Here is a 19,490-nt window from a genome sequence, read left to right on the forward strand (position 1 = left end):
TATATTCATAGAAAAGTCACTATTTCTTCACCCAGGGACCTCCCCTTTATGAAGCATGAAACTATTCACTTTGCCATGACGCATCCAACAAAGAGCATGAAATTCACCGTTGAAGAAATCCCAATAACAATGCCGCTAGGCCTCAAAAGCTTACAATTTTCGTAGTACTGCTGATAATATAACTCCTTCATCTGGTCTTCTAATTATGAGTAACCCCTTCAACTTCCCCTTCGTCCTCGCTTCGTCGGTGGCGGTGACCGAGAAACACTATCGCTATGACGTCTCCTCTTTGGCGGCACAGGGCTCAAAGACTTCTTTGCCCCACGGCGCGGGGGGGTAGGTGACCGCGAGTATGAGGCTTGGCGACCATTGCGCGCAGGTGGGGGCGATACGCTGTCTGGCCTGGCTCTTCTTAGAGGCGGGGATCGCGAATCGTATGAAGGAGAGCGACTGTATTGCTTGCCAGCATCTCGCGGTTCATCACTGACGGAAGAGCTGTTGCGCCGATGTGAGGCTGGACCGGCATTTCCACGCGGTCTGCCTCGTCGAGGTGGGCTGCCAGAGTATGACCTCTCCCGTTTTCTCACAGGAGAAGGAGATCGGCTCTGGGAATCATATGAGCGGCTTCGCCCATCTCGAGCTGGAGGGAGCGGTGATCGTCCTTCCGAAGCGAAGGAGTCCTTGCGTCCACGTGCTTGACGTGGAGGTGTACGGGAACGGCTTCGAGATGAGTATGAGGCGCTGCGAGCCCGACCCTTACCAGTTCGTGGGGCAGGAGATCGTGAGCGACTCTCACTATCGTAACGACGTCCTCGCCGGGGAGGACTTGCAGAGCGAGACTCGCTGCGTCCCCTTCCTCGTGCAGATACAGATCTTGAGTATGACCTTGATCGCGACGAACTGTATGAACGTCCCCGGCTTCTTCGATCAGGAGACCGAGAAAGAGATCTTCCTCGGTCAGCAACCTTACGTGGTGTCCGCGATCTAGATCGAGATCGCGAGTAAGAAGAGCCCGTGTACGACGAGTAGCTTGAAACTGAATCAGAGTCTGAATCAGCCGCAGGGGGTGCAGGTAAAGCAGGTTTGGGCATGTTCTGTAGGTAGGTTCGCATCTCTTCTGTGAGAGCACCCATGCCAATACTTGTAAAATAGTTGATGGAGAACCTGATGTTGCGGGGGTTGTCCTTGGGGAAGAGGCCTTCCAGGTTGGGGCGCAGGGTTTCGTCTGTCATACGTGCCCTCAGCTTGGGCATACCGGTTTCCTCTGCGATGAACTGAAATAGGATCTTGATAAAGATACGGCTACTGGATGTGGTCTCGTCCTCGTTCAAGTGAATGACAGATAGACAGTGCCAGCCCAGGGCGTCTGAAGCGAACATGTGACCAAACAACATCGCAATATTGCGCAATTTGTTGTTCTCGTATCGATGGATAGTGTCGTAGTACTTGGCAAAAGCCTGCTCAAACAGGTCGCACCACAGTCGGTTGATCTTGGCGAAGCGCTCACCAATCATACCAAAGAACTTGGTGTACGTCTTTTCTTGTGAACAGCACTCCACGATCATGGAGGGAAGTTCAGGTTCCTGACCGGCAGGGAGATTGATCTTCATGAGCTTGTGAACAGCTTCCTCAGGATCGGCACTAGACATGATAGTGAGATAGATAGTCCTTCGTAGGTTGACCAGATCGGCATTAGACTGGTCCTTGATTTCCATGGCTTTCGTCTTCTCGTCCTCTTCGTCTTCGGACGAACTCTCGTATTCATCCTCGTCATCCTCGTCGTCGCTACCTTCGCCTAGGATCTCAGCCTTCAGCTTCTTGTACGCCTCTTCATGCTCCTCCCACTCCGGGTCGAATTTGAAAATGTTGAGTCCATCTTGCACATCAATTTCACCCTCCAGCTCGATTCGATGCGTGATTTGATCCTCCTCTTCCACCAAATCCAACTCCTCCTTGACAGCTGGGTTGTCCTTGAATTTGTCCTTGCGCACCTGGAACAACACTTCGATCATGTACTGGGTTCGCTTGTCGATATCGGCTTCGTGCAGAATGTTTCGAAATTGGTCAAATACAGCCATGGCAATAGACGGCTGCATCTCCTCCAGATATTGCCCAACCTCGCGGCAGAAACCAACCGCAATCTCAACGCTGTCGTCGGTCGGCTTGTGAAGCAGGAGAAGAAGAATCTGACCGGCGAGCATTTCATGTTGAACCTGCTGGTTGATGAGATGCGCCAGGAAGGTAGTCGAGGAAAGGCAGACAGCCTTGTCGTTTCGCTTGAATCCCTTTCGGAACTGCATGACCAAACGACGAACCAGGAGCTCGCCTACCTGGGGTAGCTTGGTGTTGACGATAGCAGCCATGGCAGCATAAATTGGTGTGAATGGTAAACTGGCAGCCTGGGCCTTCATGATGGATCGACAAAACAAACCGCGGCCTCGGATCAGATTCTCTCCAAACAGCTCGGGAACGATGAACTTGATGTTTGCAGTGTTGACCTTGTTGATCAGACCATTGATACTCTTCTTGAGCGCCTCCCATGCCATGCGCTGATACTCCTTGCTCGTTTTATCCGTGATCTGGGCCTGGAGCGCGCGCAGTCGAGCGGGTGGAATATATGTACCGCCGGATCGCATCGTGAGAAGCTTCTCGTACTCTGCCTTTGCAGCCGCTTGTTTCTCCTCTTCGGTTCGTACAGGGACAGCTTCTCGTTTTTGCCTGGGAGAGGCTGATCGCTGGTCTCTTGCAGGACGATATGAATCGCCATCACGCTTGTCGCTACGATCGCGGTCCCGACGCGGGAGATCGACCTCGGCGGAAGCCATCGTCAGAAAATTGCACTCGCAGTTGCAGTCGCGCTCGATTTATTATGCCGTACCAATTACTGCGTCCTGAATTTCGATGGCGCGGGGGCGAGAGAGTGAAAGTCTTTGCGAGCCGAGGAAGATGTCGTCGTAGCTTCGTCGCGCGCGAAGTAAGGTTAAGTTTGAAAAAAGATGTTCAGCCACGTTTAGAGCTCCAAGGTCATGTGGCTGTGCAATTGTGGCGCTCCACCTTCAGTCGTCACGCCTCCTGAAGCGTCCCTAAAGCCAACTGGACTTTTTGACAGCAACCATTTCACCACCAAAAGATACTGCCACTACACTCCTTTATTTCTATTTCTCGGCCTCAATCTTCATCTCTGCTCAACAAAGACTACGCTCGCTCGCTTTTCGCATCTTTGACAATGGTAAGCAGCATCACCTATCAATGCCTGATTTACACGCTGTCCCCTTTACGCGCTTCAGACCGGGGCATCGTGGCAGCCCCTCGTGGTGCTTCAACTTTACTAACATAATAATTCTTGTTGCAGTTGGACAAAATCGTCGGTCTCGCCATGCTCGTGGCCGCTTCCGTCGTCTTCACCTACTACACCATCTGGACTCTGCTCATGGTAAGATGCCCCTCATTTCTCAGCTTGATGCGACTATACACCTCTACCTATCTATGTGCACCCAGCTTAGGTATTGAACACATTGTCAACTAACAATTGATTAGCCCTTTGTCGACGACGATCACCCTCTCCAGAACTTCTTCCCCCCTCGTGTTTGGGCCATTCGCATCCCCGTCATTATCATCCTCCTCGGTTCCGCTGTTGTTGGCTCATTCCTCGGCATGGTTATGATTCGGAGCAACCAGAAGAAGGCTGCAAAAGCCAAGGCTGCCGCGAAGAAGGCCAACTAGACGACGACATGTCGATTATATACTTGTAATCATTCAGTGTCTTTTAATGGCGTTGTTTCGCCCAAGACCTAACCACACTATGGGGCTTCAAAGCTTCAGGCCAACGTCTTAATGCAGAAGAGATGAACACTACAGGAAATGGGTATCTAATCTTTTTCTATTTATAATAAGGCATTATGACCTGTTAAACGACCGTGCTAAAGAGTGTTTCTTCCGTACAAGCAAAATGCCCACATATCAGAATCAAACTCCAACATACCGGACCAAGAGTTGAGTTGAGCGTAACTAATCATGCTTCACACGAAAAGATACAAACTTTGCTCCATACCGCCAAACAGCTTAAGCAATGAGTTGCCATTCCAGCTTCGTATGCCTATAATCAAGCAAAGCCAAGGACCTAGACGCCAACCTCAAGCGCACATTGTCTGTCTGAGAATTCTTCTCACACTCTCTGATCTGCAAAGTCCAGGACTTCACAGTCATCCTCAAAAAAGCCATCCTCACCTTGACTTCCACCTTGCGCTCCACGTCGTCTCCTCGTAGTCACCACGATCTGCTCCTGGTCGCCATACTGCATCACTCGCTCCATCGCTGAAGGTGGCAATGCGATATGGTCTTCGGGGCCGTCGTACTCCTCCTCAGCAACTGTTGGCAAGCCTAAATCCAGTCGTACCACTGGAATATCCTGACCAAAAGCCCAGGCCGTCGTGTTTGCGAATTCTTTGGATGAATTTGGTTCCATGGGTTGCCCCTTCTTTTTCTTTTTCTTGGAAGTAGTGTTTTCGTCTAGACTTGTCTCGGCAAGTATAGCTGAGACAACTTCGAGCTGATCAGCTGTTCCTCTCTGGTACTCACAGAGAGTTACTCGTCGATCCGTGTGGAAAGGTTGGTAGGGTGCACTAGACTCTATCTCAGCCTGAGGGATTGACGATTCCATAGTCTGATCTGTTGCCGCAACACGAGGTCGTGGGTTCAGCGTCAGCGTGTTTCCTGCATCCATATCACGGTCCGAAAGGTCGAGGATTTCATCCTGAGCTCCCAGGTCAACCATCTGTCGTACAGCTGGAGCAACCAAGTCGCTGGGTAGGATCGGCACATTGTAATCGTGATACCTGCTAGCTCGTGTGACTCGCCTGCCAGCCTGCACGCTAGATCGGCGTGTTCGACAGGAGAAGCCTCGTACTAGACCGTTGCCAACCACAAAGAGTCCTTGATGTTTTCTGCTTTTGACCCAGGTCACGCAGGATGCCGAAGGAAGGCCTGAGCTAAGCGGCAAGGACACTCGGTTTTCACCAGTATGCCGAAGCTGGTTGATGGCGGTTCCTGTCTTGCCAAGTGAATTGCTGATACTAGCAGCGATCACTCGCCCACCCATAGCCGCTGAGTCTTTTAGGCTGTTGCCAGTCACGTTTTGGACGTTACCACTGCTGCGACGAGGTCGGGAGACAAAGGGTTTCGCAGCTTGATAGGCTGCACCAAAAGCTCCAGTAGCTAAAGAAACAGCAGTGTTCGACTGCTCTGGTGTTGCACTGCCACTTTCTTGGGCAGCCCGGCGACGGCGAGGTGCAGGCCACATAAACGCACTTGAGGGCATATCAAGTAGATGAACAGTTCCGCGCTCGGTGACCATTGCTAACCGCTCTCCCTGCGATTGCGTCCAAGCGACATCGACAATGCGTGCGACGGTCATTCGTGAAAACTGTGCAATCTGACGGACCTGAGGTCCTGTGCTTGCATTGGGCGTGACAGTGGTCTGGAGAGGGGATGATCGTGTATGTTGAATACGGAAAAGATCCCAGACTGTTTGCACATCGCCTTTGCTGCTGGCAGTGAACAGGGATAAAGATGATGGCGAAAATGAAAGAAAACTGCAGCCCAAAGGCGGCGAAAACGTAGTAATTGGATGAATGGTGGATGAATTAGTGAGTGACTCTGCATCAACAATCGACACAAGCCCTGGGTCTTTCGCTCCAACCGGGCCGGCAGGACCATGAGTCGGAGGGAAGTTGGAATGGTCGCCACGAGGGGATCGAGGACCACCCCAGTTCTGAGGAGGCGAGCGGGCTTGTTGAGTTTGCGTTTGGGGGTTTGACGACTTGTTCCAGTATGAATTCCAAGCTTGCAGGCCTTGCTGTCCAACCCACTTAGCGCCTTGAATAAGTTCCTGGGTCGTCTCTCGCATAATCTTATTAACGACACTATCGGAAATAGGAAGATCTACCGATGCAGAAGACGAAGGGAGCTGCGGCGGCGTCACAGTGGCGAGCCCAGGTGCTTTGCCAAGAATGGGAAGTGGTACGTGAGCTCGCAAAGAGACTTGTGAAGAAGGCGTCGCAGGACAGTAAGCGATCCATCGTCCCCTAACTGCGAGAATCGGTGTTTGCGGATTTGAGCGTGGTGGTGAGGTCGAAGACTGTGTCTTATCAGCCTCCTCTGGCACCTCACCTCGGGTGCTTTGCTGCAGTCTGGTCCAGATCTTTCCGATACATGTAAAGACATGGCCATTTTGATCTTCCAATAGTTGCAAGTAGACCCAGCATTCGCCAGTAACGCCTGAGCAAACTGCAAGTGTACCTGCGTCCGCTCGAATCGTCAAAGAGCCACCAGGTGAAGGAGGTCTGAAAATTGGGTTCGTGACGGAGATTTCAGGGTTGATCGGGATTTTTGGCGCTTGAAGTAACACATCAACGAGCTGGTTGGTCCTGAGTGAGTACACCTCTACGGACGTTTGATATGAGTCGATGATCTGTCGCCCTTGGAAGCCATCCTGGTGGGTGAAGACGGATCGAGGACTTGCTGCCCCATCAAGCCTGGGGCTTGGTCCCTCGTCCTGTACAGACCCAGGCACAGCTGAGGGTAGAACTGGTCCATGCAATACGACCGCCACAAGAGGGAACAGAGCTTTATTACTGTTGTCAAGCGTCCAAGGAAGGATCTTGGCATGGTGAACGCCTCCTCGTAGTCCCTTTAGACTGGCAACAGGCTCAAGACCTCTCTTACCCACAGCGTACACATCCAAACCACCTTCATACCCCGCGATGACGACGTTGCTTGGACCAAATGGGAAATCGGGGCATTCGGGTAGCTTGTCGAAGCCAAAGAAATAGCCTCGTTCGCCGGCTTTCATGCCCGAGTTGTTAGTCATGTTGAGGTCAATATCTGGCACACCATAGAAGTGTGGCTGGGGTTGATGAGGCAGAGGTGGATGGTTTCCCATCCTCGAGCCTTGGAACGGCGAGTTGACCGAACTGCGTCGGTAGGGGACACTCGGAGGTGGTGTCTCTGGAGATTGATATTGGGCGTCCATCTGGAAGCTCAAAGGACGTCGGCTGTGGTTTGGTGGGGATAGAGATGAAGGCGAGGGACTCATGAAATGACGCTGTACGGGCCATCCTTGTTGCAGTCGACCTGAGTCCTCATAAGAAGACGGTTGGGTAGGAGGTGAATCGCCCATGATGCTGATCAAGTTTCCTGGAGAGCCGGCCATGCCGTTCCTCATCCATTCATTGTTCATGCTCGGTGCGGTGCTCACGGAAGCTGGAGTTGTGGACAAAGCAGCCAGCATAGGGGAGACAGCAGGGTTGACATTGTCAGGGCCAGAAGAAGGCTTAATCTCGGGCGTGTCGACGGGGGGCGTGGAAGCGACCGAAGTAGATGAGCTCTTATTATCTCCGCTACTGCTGATATTTGTATTCACGTTATCCTTGTTGGAGTTGGCGTTACCGTTATTGACAGTGACGGTGCTATGTGACTGCGGTCAGCCAGGTACTTAAAGTGGTCCATGATAGCCCAGAGGAGTCATGCGGACAGGGAGGCTCACGCGAATTTACCAGCTGTTTGCTTTGTCACGGCCGCGGCGATGCCGCCACTTTCTCTAGCATGTTTCCTCTCCTTCTTAGAAGCTGTTGAGAGGGTCATGGTCAGCTCTCCTGTTTGTTAAAGAGGAGCGCGGTTGCGCAAGCGGTTCGGGATTGGGGATCTCAGCGAGTGCCAGCGGCTGATAGGTCATAGATGGAGGGGTATTAAGGTGGGAATAGAGTTCCCAGTAGAGAGGCACTTACAAGGCATATGCAGATATGGACAAGTGTCGGAGCAGTTTCCTACCCCTAAAACTAAAACGCTACGCTCGCGTTTCTGCAGAGCGCGTTTGTTATAAAAGAGGCGTCAAGTCGAATCTCTTGCAGTCGAGGTGACGCCGGCACTTGTCTAGGTTCGAAGTCTGTGTTCCTATGTATTTCGCTTCGCTCGCACAGATCGGGGGTCGATTCGCAGTAGCTACTATCGGATATGGGAGGCGAAGGAAAGGAAATGCAGATCAATATCGGTCAGGGCGAGTTGAGCTGAGCTGAGTTATTATTGTGAAAGAACGGCGAAGTGCTCGAGATCGTTGGGTTAGCGGCGTAGACCAGCTCGTCGCGTCTATCAAGTTGAGTTGAGTCGATGCAATATAGAACAGATGCAGATGCAGGTACAGATGAGAAAAGGAAAGATCGTTATAGAGTTGGAAACCAAGGAAATATTCAGACGCTTTGTTGGAGTTTGTATCGTATAGTCGTTCACAGTTGTAAGTGAAGGAAGAGAGCTCAAAGGACTGATGGGAGCTGGCCGAAGAGTCACTCTCTGATAGATCCCATCCCATCCAACCCATCCATGTGTGAGGCCTAGATTCACACCTCTGTTCCAATGTGACGTGGGGTGTAATAGAGGGGTCGGGTGGCCTAGGGAGGGCAGTACGCAGTGGAGGCTGGTAGTGGACATCACCACCACATGCACTGTAAGCGATAAGGAAGTGAGTGGCTCTTCTTAGGTAGAGAAGGGCTGATAAGACGCCCCTTCGACCCTCCACCTCCACCTCCACTTTCACCCGAACATCATCTTGACGGGCACATCAATGGCATTGGCGGATCTGCCACTACCCACGCCTCGGCCTGTCAGGAACCAAACCAAACAGCCCGCATTTCTAGCTCAACCGGAAGATCAAAGGTTTCTTTTTCGTACCGGGCAACTGGATAGGGAGGCATGATTGACACATCCAATACGCGCGGTTATAGCGCGCAAGCGCATACACTGTAGTTCGCGATTCTGTTGACCTCGACAGTTTCTGGATAAATGACGAGAACAAATCTTTTATGGAACAAGGTCCATCCGGTCTGCGCGGGGTTGAGTTCATGCGCTGGCCAGAGAGTGAATGGGAGGGTACAAATCCGGAGGTTACAGCGCCTCAGTTGCACCTTGAATCGGGTTTCGATTCGATACCTTGCCCTGTTATCCACCATCATAACAGGTTTGACACGCTTCCATGATACTGGGCAGTATACTCGGCTATCTTGAAAAGGTCACAACGATGACGACCGAATCTTCGATCTTATGCAGTCCTTATTGTCTCGATACCTGTCATCATTCATCCATTCCTCTCAAGGCTCAATAGATCGTGCGCCATCCATCCGACCCAGCTAAGCCACATGATTCTACGCCGTGATCATGGGTCAGGTGAGCTATGCCATTTACGCCATCAGCATGGCCGTGCCTCTCTAATCACCAGGGGGGGCAACACGCTGATATCCCAGATTTAGCACTCAAAGCAAGGGACGGTGAACCTTGGCTTAGCTCAGAAACGCTGCGCTGCTACAGTGAGGATTAGATTGGCACCTGAATGGCCTCTTGGGTGTGTCTTTAGTATTTCTATCCTTGGCTCTCCCTGCCAGAGTTCCCGTCAATCGGCGTGTGTTGATCCCAGCTTTACCATTCGACAACGGTATTCTTCGGCATTTGTCAATTCTACTCCGCAAAAGTCAACATCTCCCACGAGCCTATGATGACGTATCCGGTTGGGTGAAGGAAGCTGTTTACAGTTGCTCTGTGAGCGACCTGCTTGACATTGAATAACTAAAGGGCTATGCACAAATTCATTTTTGCTCGCTTTTTTTTTGGTTGGTTCCGTCATCTTTGTAGAACATCACTTTCACAGCAGATGTCCATCAGTCTGCAGCCAGACGCGGTATTGGCTGAACTTCCACTGTCCATCAACCTTCCTGACGACCGCATGTGCCGACCAAGCAGCCTCTTTGAGCCGCCCATCTGTCGTGGTAACGCTGACATCTCCCAGAATCATACACTCATTTGAGTCTGAGAATCGCCCAGGGAAGACTTTGAGAACCGTGTGTTTGCGCTCTTTGATGTGCTTCCACATCCGACTTCGGAATTCAACCAGATCTATTGTCCTTATCAGCTCATTGTCCCCAACAGAACGAAGGTGATGATGAAAGCATCGAAATACCTTTTGAGCCACGCGCCTTGTCAGCGCCAATCTGCACGCTTGCGCCTTCCGTGAAAGAGTCTACCCAACGCTGATTCTCATCAGGATTGTCCGAGATACGATAGAAGTCAATCGCAAATTGTTGAAGCTCTTTGTCCTGCCATTCGTCCTGGGTAGCATAGAGTGGCACGTAGTTCTCGGGGGCGTTCTGAGCCATGGTGAGTATGTATTGTGATTTCTGTTTCTGAATATTTGAAGGAACAGTTTAAGAAAATTCTTTAAGTGATGATCAAGGACGGGAAATCAGCTCTTCATGATTTCTTAACTTGGGGACATATATGGAGAGCATGATGCAATTGTTCTCCATCAGAGTGGATCGTCATGACTTAGTAGCAAACTTTGTTTCGGAAAGTTGCCGTTCAAGCTCCTCTCCAATTCTTTCTGGAAGGAAATGAGGTTGTTCTTTCTATCCTTCTTCGGAGATTTTTCGACCACCCAAGGTACAGTGAGAATAATGAGGCTGAGATATCATGTATGCTACGCCAGCGAGTCCGGATATATAATTGTCGTGACAGCGCCACCATACGATCAAAAATAGACCTCTAGAGATTGTATCTTTTTAGATATATATTTATTTCATAGCGGATCTAATTCAAGTCACAGTGCAATCTCAAGACTGGGTAGTTATTGTGAACAATGTTTATCTACTACTGATTCCTCATGTTCCTAGCCCTTAGTATTTAGATAAAATTACAGGCTAATATCTCTTCTATATATGATAACTTATGCTGCGTGGGCATGGGCTTAGGATGATCTTTATGGCAGCATGTATTTATTAGAGTGATAAAAAATTAGTCACAATTATCCATGGACATATCTCTGTCCCATTATTACTTCAAAAGACCGGCCTGTCTTATTCTGCCGATGCCTAAGTCAGTATCCATCCATCTCTAGTGATATTCATAACTACCCTACAACGGTCCAAGAAAGGGACATATCAGTTTAATTGCTTGTTGTAACACCAGACAAATTGACTGTATACGACTATCATTACTGCTAGGCCTTGAGCGGAATTGTTTTAAAAGGTGGTCCTTTGGCGTAACTAATCGTCACATACTACATGTAATTGTAGCCTCAAAGGAGAATGGAGCAGTTTGCCAGAACATGTCATCGAGCTCCTGCCTTCTTCTTTTAAACCTCCCCAATTGGGAAATTATCTACAGATTAACAGCCCGTAGATTTTTAAGAAAGAACTACTCCCTGCCAAGAAGAAGAGTCTCTAACGTGAAGATATAGTTTTAAGGCAGGCACTCTCTGAACTCAAAATTCCCCCATGCCACCATCAACCAAAACACCAACATCCGAAATTGCGATATCGACCAAAAGAGATTGAAGAGCTCACAGGAGCAAAAGAACATAGTGCAATGCGTAATCAGGGAATCGAACCCTGGGCTCCCCGACGCTGCTCGAATGGCAACGGAGAATTTTACCACTAAACCAATTACGCTTTGTTGAAGAAACTGCTTGGTATTAAGCCCTATGGAGCCTGCGTGGACAGCGTTGTCGAGAAACCCGTCCCTTGCGCATGTTTGTTGTCGACGGCTACATTCAAGCATGATTCTATATGAACACCAGGGTATTATCTCCGAGAGCTCAAAAGGCGCCCAAAAACATTGAAATCCGTCCTCCATTGTACGCCATCCCCACTGATTCTTATGGACCCCAGGATCCCCGTTACCATCACGACTGCCTACTTCTTGACACCACGGGCGCTGACCTCACCCTTCTCACCAATGTTGAGCTTGATTCGGCACTCAGGACAGTACCATTTAGTCGTTCGGGCAGGTACCTCTTCGAGGCCGACACATTCGAGGTGAAACCATTCCTGCTTACACTGCTGGTTTGTCAGTTTTATGTCTGTTTGCTTCTTGCGTGCCGTTGAGGAAGAAGGGTAGGTATTTGAGGCGGTAGAGTCGCTTACGTAGTCGGCATTTTCGCAAGCAATCATTGTGCCAAAGCTGACTCTGTTACAGAGACAATACCTCGGCTCGTCTGGGTCAATCGGGTTCCCATCATCGTCAACATCTTCCAGCTCGACTTCGACAGACCCCTTATCCTTCTTCGCGCGAGCCTTCTTCTTCGGTGGCGCCTTTCGTTTACCCACAGCGCTGTTACCGCCGCTTTTGGTGGTGCTAACAATTCCAGGAGCAGGCCGTTTGGTTCGCTTCAGTGGTCGAGGCTCAGGAGCAGGTGTGTTGCGAGCGGTGCTCGCTCGTCGTGGTCGATCCGCAGCTAACGAAGGCTGCGGCTCTTGACTCGCAGCTTTACCTCGAGAGCTGGGCCGGCGTATGGCAAGACCTTCGGAGCCAGCAGTCAATCCAGGAGTAGGCGCTCGAGAAGGAACTTGTTTGTTTGCTGTCTTGCTTGCTACTTCGTGAGCAAGTTGCGAGAGTGACGGTGGGGGAGGGGGAGGGGGGGATGTTGGGGGAGCAAGAGCAATTTGTACATGTTGGAGCTGAGGTGCCGGGGATGAGTTCTGCTCAGTTTTGAGAGGCTCCTCTTCAGATATCTCCGGAATTGGTGGGATTACTTGAGGCGGCGGTAATTCTGCTTGCTGTTGTGCCTGCTGTGTTCGCTTTGCTGCCTCACCTCGGGTCTCTCTTTTACTATTCTCTCTCACTGGAGGTAGCACAGGAGTCACAGACTTTCTAGTTTCTGTCAATGGTAGAGGAACTGGAGTCTGTTGAGGGGGTTTGGGAGGTCCAGTAGCAGACGTTGTAGCTGGAGTTGGTGTTGGAGACTTTACCGACCCCCTTGTGGTCCTGCCAGGGATAGGTATGGGAACGGGGGTTTGTGTGTGTTGCGCCGCAGCCAGACCACCGGGCGCTGTAGGCGCAGATGATGCCTGCTCAGGACTCGGGCCTTTATTCAAAGTAAGCTGAGGAGGCGGCGGGACTGGCGTCTCGGTTTTGGCTCGCTTGGCCTGAGGCCGTAGGGATTGGCTTTCCGTCTTTTCAACACTCTCGTTGCTGTTGTTGGGTTCCCCTGGCTCCGGCTCCCTCTTTCGCTTGGTCGACCGCGATGCAGCTCGGGTTTTTGCGGGCTTTGGAGCCTCTTTGGGGGTCTCAGATGTTGGCGTTTTTGGAGTTGCTTGGTTTCCATTTTTGTTGCTGTTGTTATTGTTGCCGTTCCCAAGAAACACCTTTGCAGCCTCGTTCATCTTCCTTGCAGATTCCTCCGCTTCCTCTGCTGCCATCTTTGCAAGATTATCCCTCTTTAATTTCTTGGCCTCGTTTAGTTTCATGCCCCTGTTGATGGTCGGGACCTCTTCAGCCTCGAGTACCTCGACACTCATGGCACCGGCCGGAAGTTGTTTCTCCCCAGATTCGGAGTCTACAACCGGCTTGGGGACCGTGGGTTCGAAGGACTCTCCCTCATCTTCGGCCTTTTTTTTGGCCTCATGATACGCATCAGGACCACGTCCTAGAGCTTTGAGCTCGCGAGCGATCATGGTCTCGCTGGGAGTCCATGTTGCATTCTTCTTCATACGTTTCCGCAACTTGGCCAATTCATATTGAGTGAGCTGTAGCCATGGGGCATCAGGACTGCCCACAACGGCATCTTCAGGCGGAGGCTGAAGTAGAGCGGCGTTGTTAGCGGCAGCCGCTTGGCTCAGAGCTGGCGTAGCATATGTGACTGGACGAGCAAGCCGGTTTGGTGTCTTGGGTGGTTTAGTAGTAATGACCTTGATTCGTGCCCCGGGAGCAGGCGTTCTTCGATTTGGCGCGGGCGTATCAGAGTCTTCATCTGAGCTTACTTCGCTTTCATCGGTGTAAGAGTCATAATCAAGATCGTACGGCGCCTGTATCTCGCCGGGTACAATAATCCTAGAAACTTGTGGACGCCGAGGCTTCTGGCCATCACCAGCCGCTTTATTCGGCGCCTTACTCCTTGCTAACTGTGGCGATTTTGATTGAACAGGACTCTTGGGTTCTTCTGTTGGATAGTTGTCTCTCATCTTCCGTAGTTTGGAGAGTAAAACTTTGGCCTTGGCGTAGTGCCGATTTATGTTCTCGGACATTCTGATAGCTTCAGCATGGGCGAAGGTGCGAGAGTTGATGGCTTGCTCCAGCTGTTCAGAGATATCTGCCCTCAGTTGAACCGGCGCCGGGCGCTCCTCTTGGGGAACTGTTGGCAATCGGCCCCATATTGCTGTCAAATCGTGAACTTTGTGGGAAGCATTCGCGTAGGTTTGGTCGAGTTGGCCGATAAGGGTAAGAGATCGCACGATGTCGGAAGGTAGATAATCGGTGAAATCGAGGAAGTCTGTCACAGTTGTCTGGGCATCAGGATCCACGCGCGATTCCATAGATGCGAGACTGTCGATGCGCTCAAGCGAAGGCGCTTTTAGAGGTAAAGTCCGAGTCGTTGGAGAGATGGCCTCCATGTTTGTGTCGCTATCGAGATCTGTTCCTTCACCCATCATCGCAGTCTGAATTTGACGCGCCCAAAGGTGAAAAAACACAAGAGAAATCGTGTGAGAAGCGCAAATCAGGACGTTGTAGTGATGGATAATCCGGTGAAGCCATTTGTCGATGTGGGTTATTGCGCGTCTAGAGCTAACGCGACGAGAGCTCGTTGGCGACGTCAATAGTGGCCTTGGTGCGCTTGCCCCAAAAGGATCTAGCCCCACATGAGCACCCCGCGAAGCTGACTCATCACTCTTTAGGTGTAGTTCGAGCTCCAGAACCTTGTAGGTAGCTGCCTGTACGCCAGGCTGCACTGCAACTTGAAACTTCCAGTTGCCGAAATAATTCAGCGCTTTTGCGATTTAGAATTTGCGCATATGCGATCAAAAAATATTCTGTGTACCTCCAGTGTCTAGTCGGAGCCCAAGGCGTCCCCATGATCTAGCGGAACGCCTTGCCGAAGGAGTCATGATAGATCATGGAACCTCTAGCGCAGTATGCCTTGGCCGTGGAAACTTGGAGTCACCTTGAAACTCGGCAGCACCTGTACCGATTACCGAGAATGATTTTCAAATATGCTCTTGTTTTTATGGGAGACCATGGCTTGGAGATTGACAGTTTTCAAGCTGAGTGGACCCCAACACTGGAATTACAAAACTCAGAGGTAACTGAAAGGCGCTGAGGTCATTGAGCAGGAGGTTACTGGTCATGTGAGAAATCCAAAGGCATTTCTTTAGCAGTCTCGGACTTAGTGGCGCTTTATGTTCCCTTGTAACTGTATATTCCAAGCTAAAAAATACCTTCTGTTACAGTCTTGTCCTTGTGAAAGACTTCCTCCTCTAAGATAGAAATGAATCTATGATGATCTAGGTATCAAACGCCAAGCAAAACGACCGAAATACATTCCCAAAAGTAAGCCCGAGACACAATTCCCAATCTGATAGCACAAATAGTCCCAGTCATAGCCTCCTGAACATGCAAATGACGCCCCATTCACAATTTCATCACATCACAACACCCAGTTACCAGTCCCAGTCTGGCTCGGTCTCCCTCATCATGACAGCTCCGGCCACTTGCTCAGACTCTGTGACATAGTAGTTTGAGTCGCTTCCGATCAATGTCAGAGTTCCGTAGACAACAAGGCGTCGGCATTTCCTTTCTCATGTTAGTTAAGCCATGGCCATAGCTGCAAGTATACCTACAATAGTCCTGTAATGCTCACGTTTCCATAAATCTCCAAGTCTGTGGCCTCGAGTGTTCCCACGACTCGGAGCTTTCCACAGCCCTTGATCTTGTCGTTGGCAACGGTGTATCCGTTCACCAAGATGTTTCCGTAGGCCTTGACCTTGCCACTGTTTCTTTGTGAGTCTCGGATCACACTCAGGAGAAGGGTCAAACTCACTCGCATCTGATGCTTCCGTTCAGACCAAGGCTTCCATAGGCGTCAACCTTCTCTCGAACAATTACATCGCCGTTCAGGCTGATGCTGCTTCCAGACTTGACGGATCCAACAACCTCAATTGGTCCGTTGAGATCGATCTCATGGTCGCTCTTGATGCTTCGAGATCTCTTGAAAGCCGGGGGGCTAGCGTAGGAGGAGGTGGTGTTGTAGTAGCTGGCCATACTCAAGACTTTCGGATCCGTTTCTTTGTTTCAGGTGTTTTCGCAGAAGATTGCAATTGTTGTTATAGTGATAGTGATTGCAAGTTGTTGTGCAAAGATGTGAGTGAAGATGGAATTGTGAAATACTGTCCTTAGGAACAAGGAGGTTCTTCTTATACTTCATGTTTTCAACCCGTTTGCGCAAAGAGGTTGAAACTACACATAGGCAGACTGGAGCCTCAAGAGACTCACGTCCATACAAACAACCCCTTGCTATGTTAGCCCCAGCCATAAGGCATATCTTGCAGGACGATATGAGACCCTTATTACTCAAGCCAGGCACGGGACCTGTAGATGGATACCGAGATGCCGGGCACTGCAGCAAAAAGGCGTGACGCCTTATGCAGGTTGGAGCAATAGAGTAGAGGCTTATCGGGCTAGCCAATGGAGATATGCAGGTCTAGAGAAGGGATGGGAGGACTAGCAGTAGTTTGTGATTCATCTTGAACCTACCTAACTAGACCGGGTGACCAGGTATCAGACTCTTGATCGGCATTTCAACTTTTGCCGTGATTGATTGATTCATCCCAAGATAACACTACTCTCATGTTATTTCTCTCTAGATTGACATGATTGCCATATTGTTCAAGCTCATGAGTCTGGAAGAGACACTCAAGGCACTCTTTGTGGAGTCCCCAGCCTGGTAGAAGTGTCTAACAGCAGGGGTGTATCAAGTCGTCCTATATCCAGGACCGAGACCAGGACCAACGCCTCATTCTGTACAACGAACACCACCACTTCACAATCTCGACAATGAACCATAACTTACTAACTTCATTTCTTGCATTCACATGCCCAATGCGTCATAAAAGACCCAGAAATTGGGGAGCCAGCTCAGCAGGGCCTGTAAGCTTAGGACTCATTTTACTGGTGTTTGCCTGGGGAGACATATCCCCTTGAGTATACCGAATTGCCGATCAGTCTGCATCCGATTCTGCTGCCTTGATTCTCGGGCGTAATCTAGTGTACATGTACTGTATCGTATCGCGCTGCAGGCATTTTTAACGTTGAAACCCTTGTTCTCGTTAAGAATCGCCCGAGGCTGTACAGTCTCTTAGTCCCGTTAGTCTACATCGACTTGTCCCCAGTTGGATCTGCGCCTCAGCCCTATGACTGACCTCCTCTTGTTGTTAATTCGCTGATGCTAGAATATCCCCGTTTAGAGGCGCACACCACCCTGTTTCCTTCTAGAAGACGCCAAGCCGTTGCCCAGGATGCCCCGTCGTTGCCTAATAAGCAGTCAAGGCACCTGTGCGATATCTCGACAGTCCCAGCTGCGATGAATTCAGTGTTTCACATCTGCCTAAATATCCCTTCGTAAGATATGAATCGACGACTTTAGAGAAGAACTCCTAAAAATGGTATTCATACGATAGCAAATCAATAAAAAAAACCCAGTGAAATTACATAGAAAAAGGGCACTATAAATATCAAAAACCCGTCGTCACTTGACAACGAATTCAACATCGTCAAGTAACCACGCCCTGAATCCTTCTGACTCCGATCGATAAATGAAACCGGGGTATTAATCCCTTCATCTCAAATCAAGGATATTCTCGACACCCTTTCCTTGCTCCCCACCAAGTTCGTCTTTGTAAGGCTGATATAGCCTTCTAGAATATGACGTCTCAGTCATTTAATCTCCGCCCACGAAGCCCAGACCAATACCGCTGCAGATGGCAGCAAATGCCCAGACGCCCGCATACACGGCAGCTCCAGAGGCATCGACACGATACAAGGTCTTGGACGAGGCGAGGAACGTGTTCACTGCAGTGACAAGGGCAACGACAATTGTTCGACGAATGACCACCTTGGTCTTGACAGTGTAACCCCACACATTCCACCAAACGGTCTCCCCGAGAGATGCAGCCACGGGATCAAACTCGTTAAGCTTGTCGTCCTCCTTGGCACGTGCTGTCGTGGCGAAAGGCGCAAAGATAAAAGTGCTAGCGGCGATGCCGAACAGGGTCGTCACGGGGAGAATGGCAGCATATGAAGCATTATAGGCGGGCTCCAATGTCGGCACTCCTGAGTAGTTGACAACCAGAATGCGAGGCAGAATGAATCGTAGCGACAGGACGAGGACAACGGTGTAGATGCCCGTTGATAGAGCGGCCGTGTACGTCTGGAGGGGAAGATCGAGAAGCTCGCGGTTGGGCAGACCTGCAGCTGCGGCAGCTGAAGGTGTATGGATAGTAGAGAGCGGGCGAAGCAAGAAGAAAGGCACAGCGATTGAAAGAACGTCAATGGCAAGAGCCGAAGCCGAGATAGTCCAGTTGAGCTCATAGAAGGTTGAGAGGAGGTAGTACTGTTCATCGGTCAGTTTCTTGCTGGTCCATATTTTGCGACGGGTGGAGTCAACTGACGTGAGGGCCATGGGCGAGAAGATTCAGCATCGCAACATCGAGGCTGTCCAGCTTGCCATACCATCCCAGCGTCAACTCAATCCTAGCGGCGCCATTAGTATTTCCTCTAATTCCCAAGCTTATCCGACTCACACTCTCCATCCGGCAAGAAGCGAAACCTCTGCCCAAGTATCCTGGCTTCGGCTCAGAGCAGCAAGCTCGCCGTTGGTAAGCTCACCCAGCAAGCTGTATCCAAGCGAAGCCATCGCAAAGCTTGTCGCAACGGCGATAGGGAACTGCGCCTGGCGGGGGACCACGTCGCGAAAGGTGCGCGGAGGGTGTTGGACCTCCTTTGGCGATGATGGGATTGTCGTCAAGGCTGTGTCATCATCGCCAGCCACGGCGCTTCGTCGCGAAGTCATGGTTTGTAAGTTGAGACACGCCACTTGTCTAGGACAAATATAAACTAGGTATGAGTTCGTTGCGATGGAGAGACAGCAGGGCGCTGAGAGTTGGTGATGTTTATGTATCCGAAGTAGGTAGATAGGTATTTCTTGTGCGTCAGGGAATAGTGACAGCTGGAGCGACAGAGTGGGGGTGATTCAGTAGATGTGACGTTGACGTCGTTCCCGTCGTCGTCAAGGGTAACTGACTTCATTTTCCCCACCCTCAGAACTAAGATGACATTGGGTTAGTCGCCTAGGAGAGACAAAAACTTAGACCTTCATTCTAGATGAAAAAAAAAGGAATTTGTGCAAGTCTGGTATATTTTAGCAGGCCTTGTGACCAATTAATTTTGGTACCCTTGCTCAACGTCAGTAGTTTTCTTGTCCCCTGGGGTCTCTTCACCAGCCGACTGAGATGAATTTTCTTCCTCAAGATAATGAGTATCTTCTTTTCTTCTTCTTCTTCTTTTTTTAATTGAAGATCCATCATTCGCGCTTTAATCAAGTGTGTCAAGAGAAGAAAGCTCATCCCTTTCTCCCATCTTGCTATCTCCCTTCCCTCAACGTCCTCTAACATAAGAGCCTGCAA

General features: G+C 50.3%; 7 protein-coding genes, besides 1 other annotated feature; 1 reads left to right on the forward strand and 6 right to left on the reverse strand.

Moving 5' to 3' along the window:
- Positions 1–218: 218 nt before the first annotated feature.
- FFUJ_03250 (related to CWC22-involved in mRNA splicing) lies at positions 219–2,825 on the reverse strand (the record flags this gene model as incomplete). The annotated part of the gene is made up of 1 exon (XM_023575076.1): positions 219–2,825. The coding sequence occupies one exon, from the start codon at positions 2,823–2,825 to the stop codon at positions 219–221; it is 2,607 nt and encodes an 868-aa protein (XP_023428319.1).
- A 551-nt stretch (positions 2,826–3,376) lies between these two features.
- Positions 3,377–3,723, forward strand: FFUJ_03251 (probable dolichol phosphate-mannose biosynthesis regulatory protein; the record flags this gene model as incomplete). XM_023575077.1 has 2 exons in its annotated part: positions 3,377–3,433; positions 3,538–3,723. 2 exons carry the CDS (start codon positions 3,377–3,379, stop codon positions 3,721–3,723), a joined length of 243 nt encoding a protein of 80 aa, XP_023428320.1.
- A 442-nt stretch (positions 3,724–4,165) lies between these two features.
- FFUJ_03252 (uncharacterized protein) lies at positions 4,166–7,641 on the reverse strand (the record flags this gene model as incomplete). XM_023575078.1 has 2 exons in its annotated part: positions 4,166–7,466; positions 7,544–7,641. The coding sequence occupies 2 exons, from the start codon at positions 7,639–7,641 to the stop codon at positions 4,166–4,168; spliced, it is 3,399 nt and encodes a 1,132-aa protein (XP_023428321.1).
- A 2,044-nt stretch (positions 7,642–9,685) lies between these two features.
- FFUJ_03253 (uncharacterized protein) lies at positions 9,686–10,196 on the reverse strand (the record flags this gene model as incomplete). XM_023575079.1 has 2 exons in its annotated part: positions 9,686–9,936; positions 10,001–10,196. The coding sequence occupies 2 exons, from the start codon at positions 10,194–10,196 to the stop codon at positions 9,686–9,688; spliced, it is 447 nt and encodes a 148-aa protein (XP_023428322.1).
- Positions 10,197–11,404: 1,208 nt separating this feature from the next.
- Positions 11,405–11,486, reverse strand: a tRNA (tRNA-Gly).
- Positions 11,487–11,729: 243 nt separating this feature from the next.
- On the reverse strand, positions 11,730–14,462 carry FFUJ_03254 (uncharacterized protein; the record flags this gene model as incomplete). The annotated part of the gene is made up of 1 exon (XM_023575080.1): positions 11,730–14,462. The coding sequence occupies one exon, from the start codon at positions 14,460–14,462 to the stop codon at positions 11,730–11,732; it is 2,733 nt and encodes a 910-aa protein (XP_023428323.1).
- A 1,008-nt stretch (positions 14,463–15,470) lies between these two features.
- Positions 15,471–16,071, reverse strand: FFUJ_03255 (uncharacterized protein; the record flags this gene model as incomplete). XM_023575081.1 has 3 exons in its annotated part: positions 15,471–15,603; positions 15,651–15,800; positions 15,851–16,071. The coding sequence occupies 3 exons, from the start codon at positions 16,069–16,071 to the stop codon at positions 15,471–15,473; spliced, it is 504 nt and encodes a 167-aa protein (XP_023428324.1).
- A 1,675-nt stretch (positions 16,072–17,746) lies between these two features.
- On the reverse strand, positions 17,747–18,877 carry FFUJ_03256 (uncharacterized protein; the record flags this gene model as incomplete). XM_023575082.1 has 3 exons in its annotated part: positions 17,747–18,418; positions 18,477–18,558; positions 18,609–18,877. 3 exons carry the CDS (start codon positions 18,875–18,877, stop codon positions 17,747–17,749), a joined length of 1,023 nt encoding a protein of 340 aa, XP_023428325.1.
- Between the last annotated feature and the right edge of the window lie 613 nt (positions 18,878–19,490).

The sequence above is a fragment of the Fusarium fujikuroi genome, chromosome FFUJ_chr03 (assembly GCF_900079805.1).
Source record: "Fusarium fujikuroi IMI 58289 draft genome, chromosome FFUJ_chr03".
NCBI lineage: Eukaryota > Fungi > Ascomycota > Sordariomycetes > Hypocreales > Nectriaceae > Fusarium > Fusarium fujikuroi.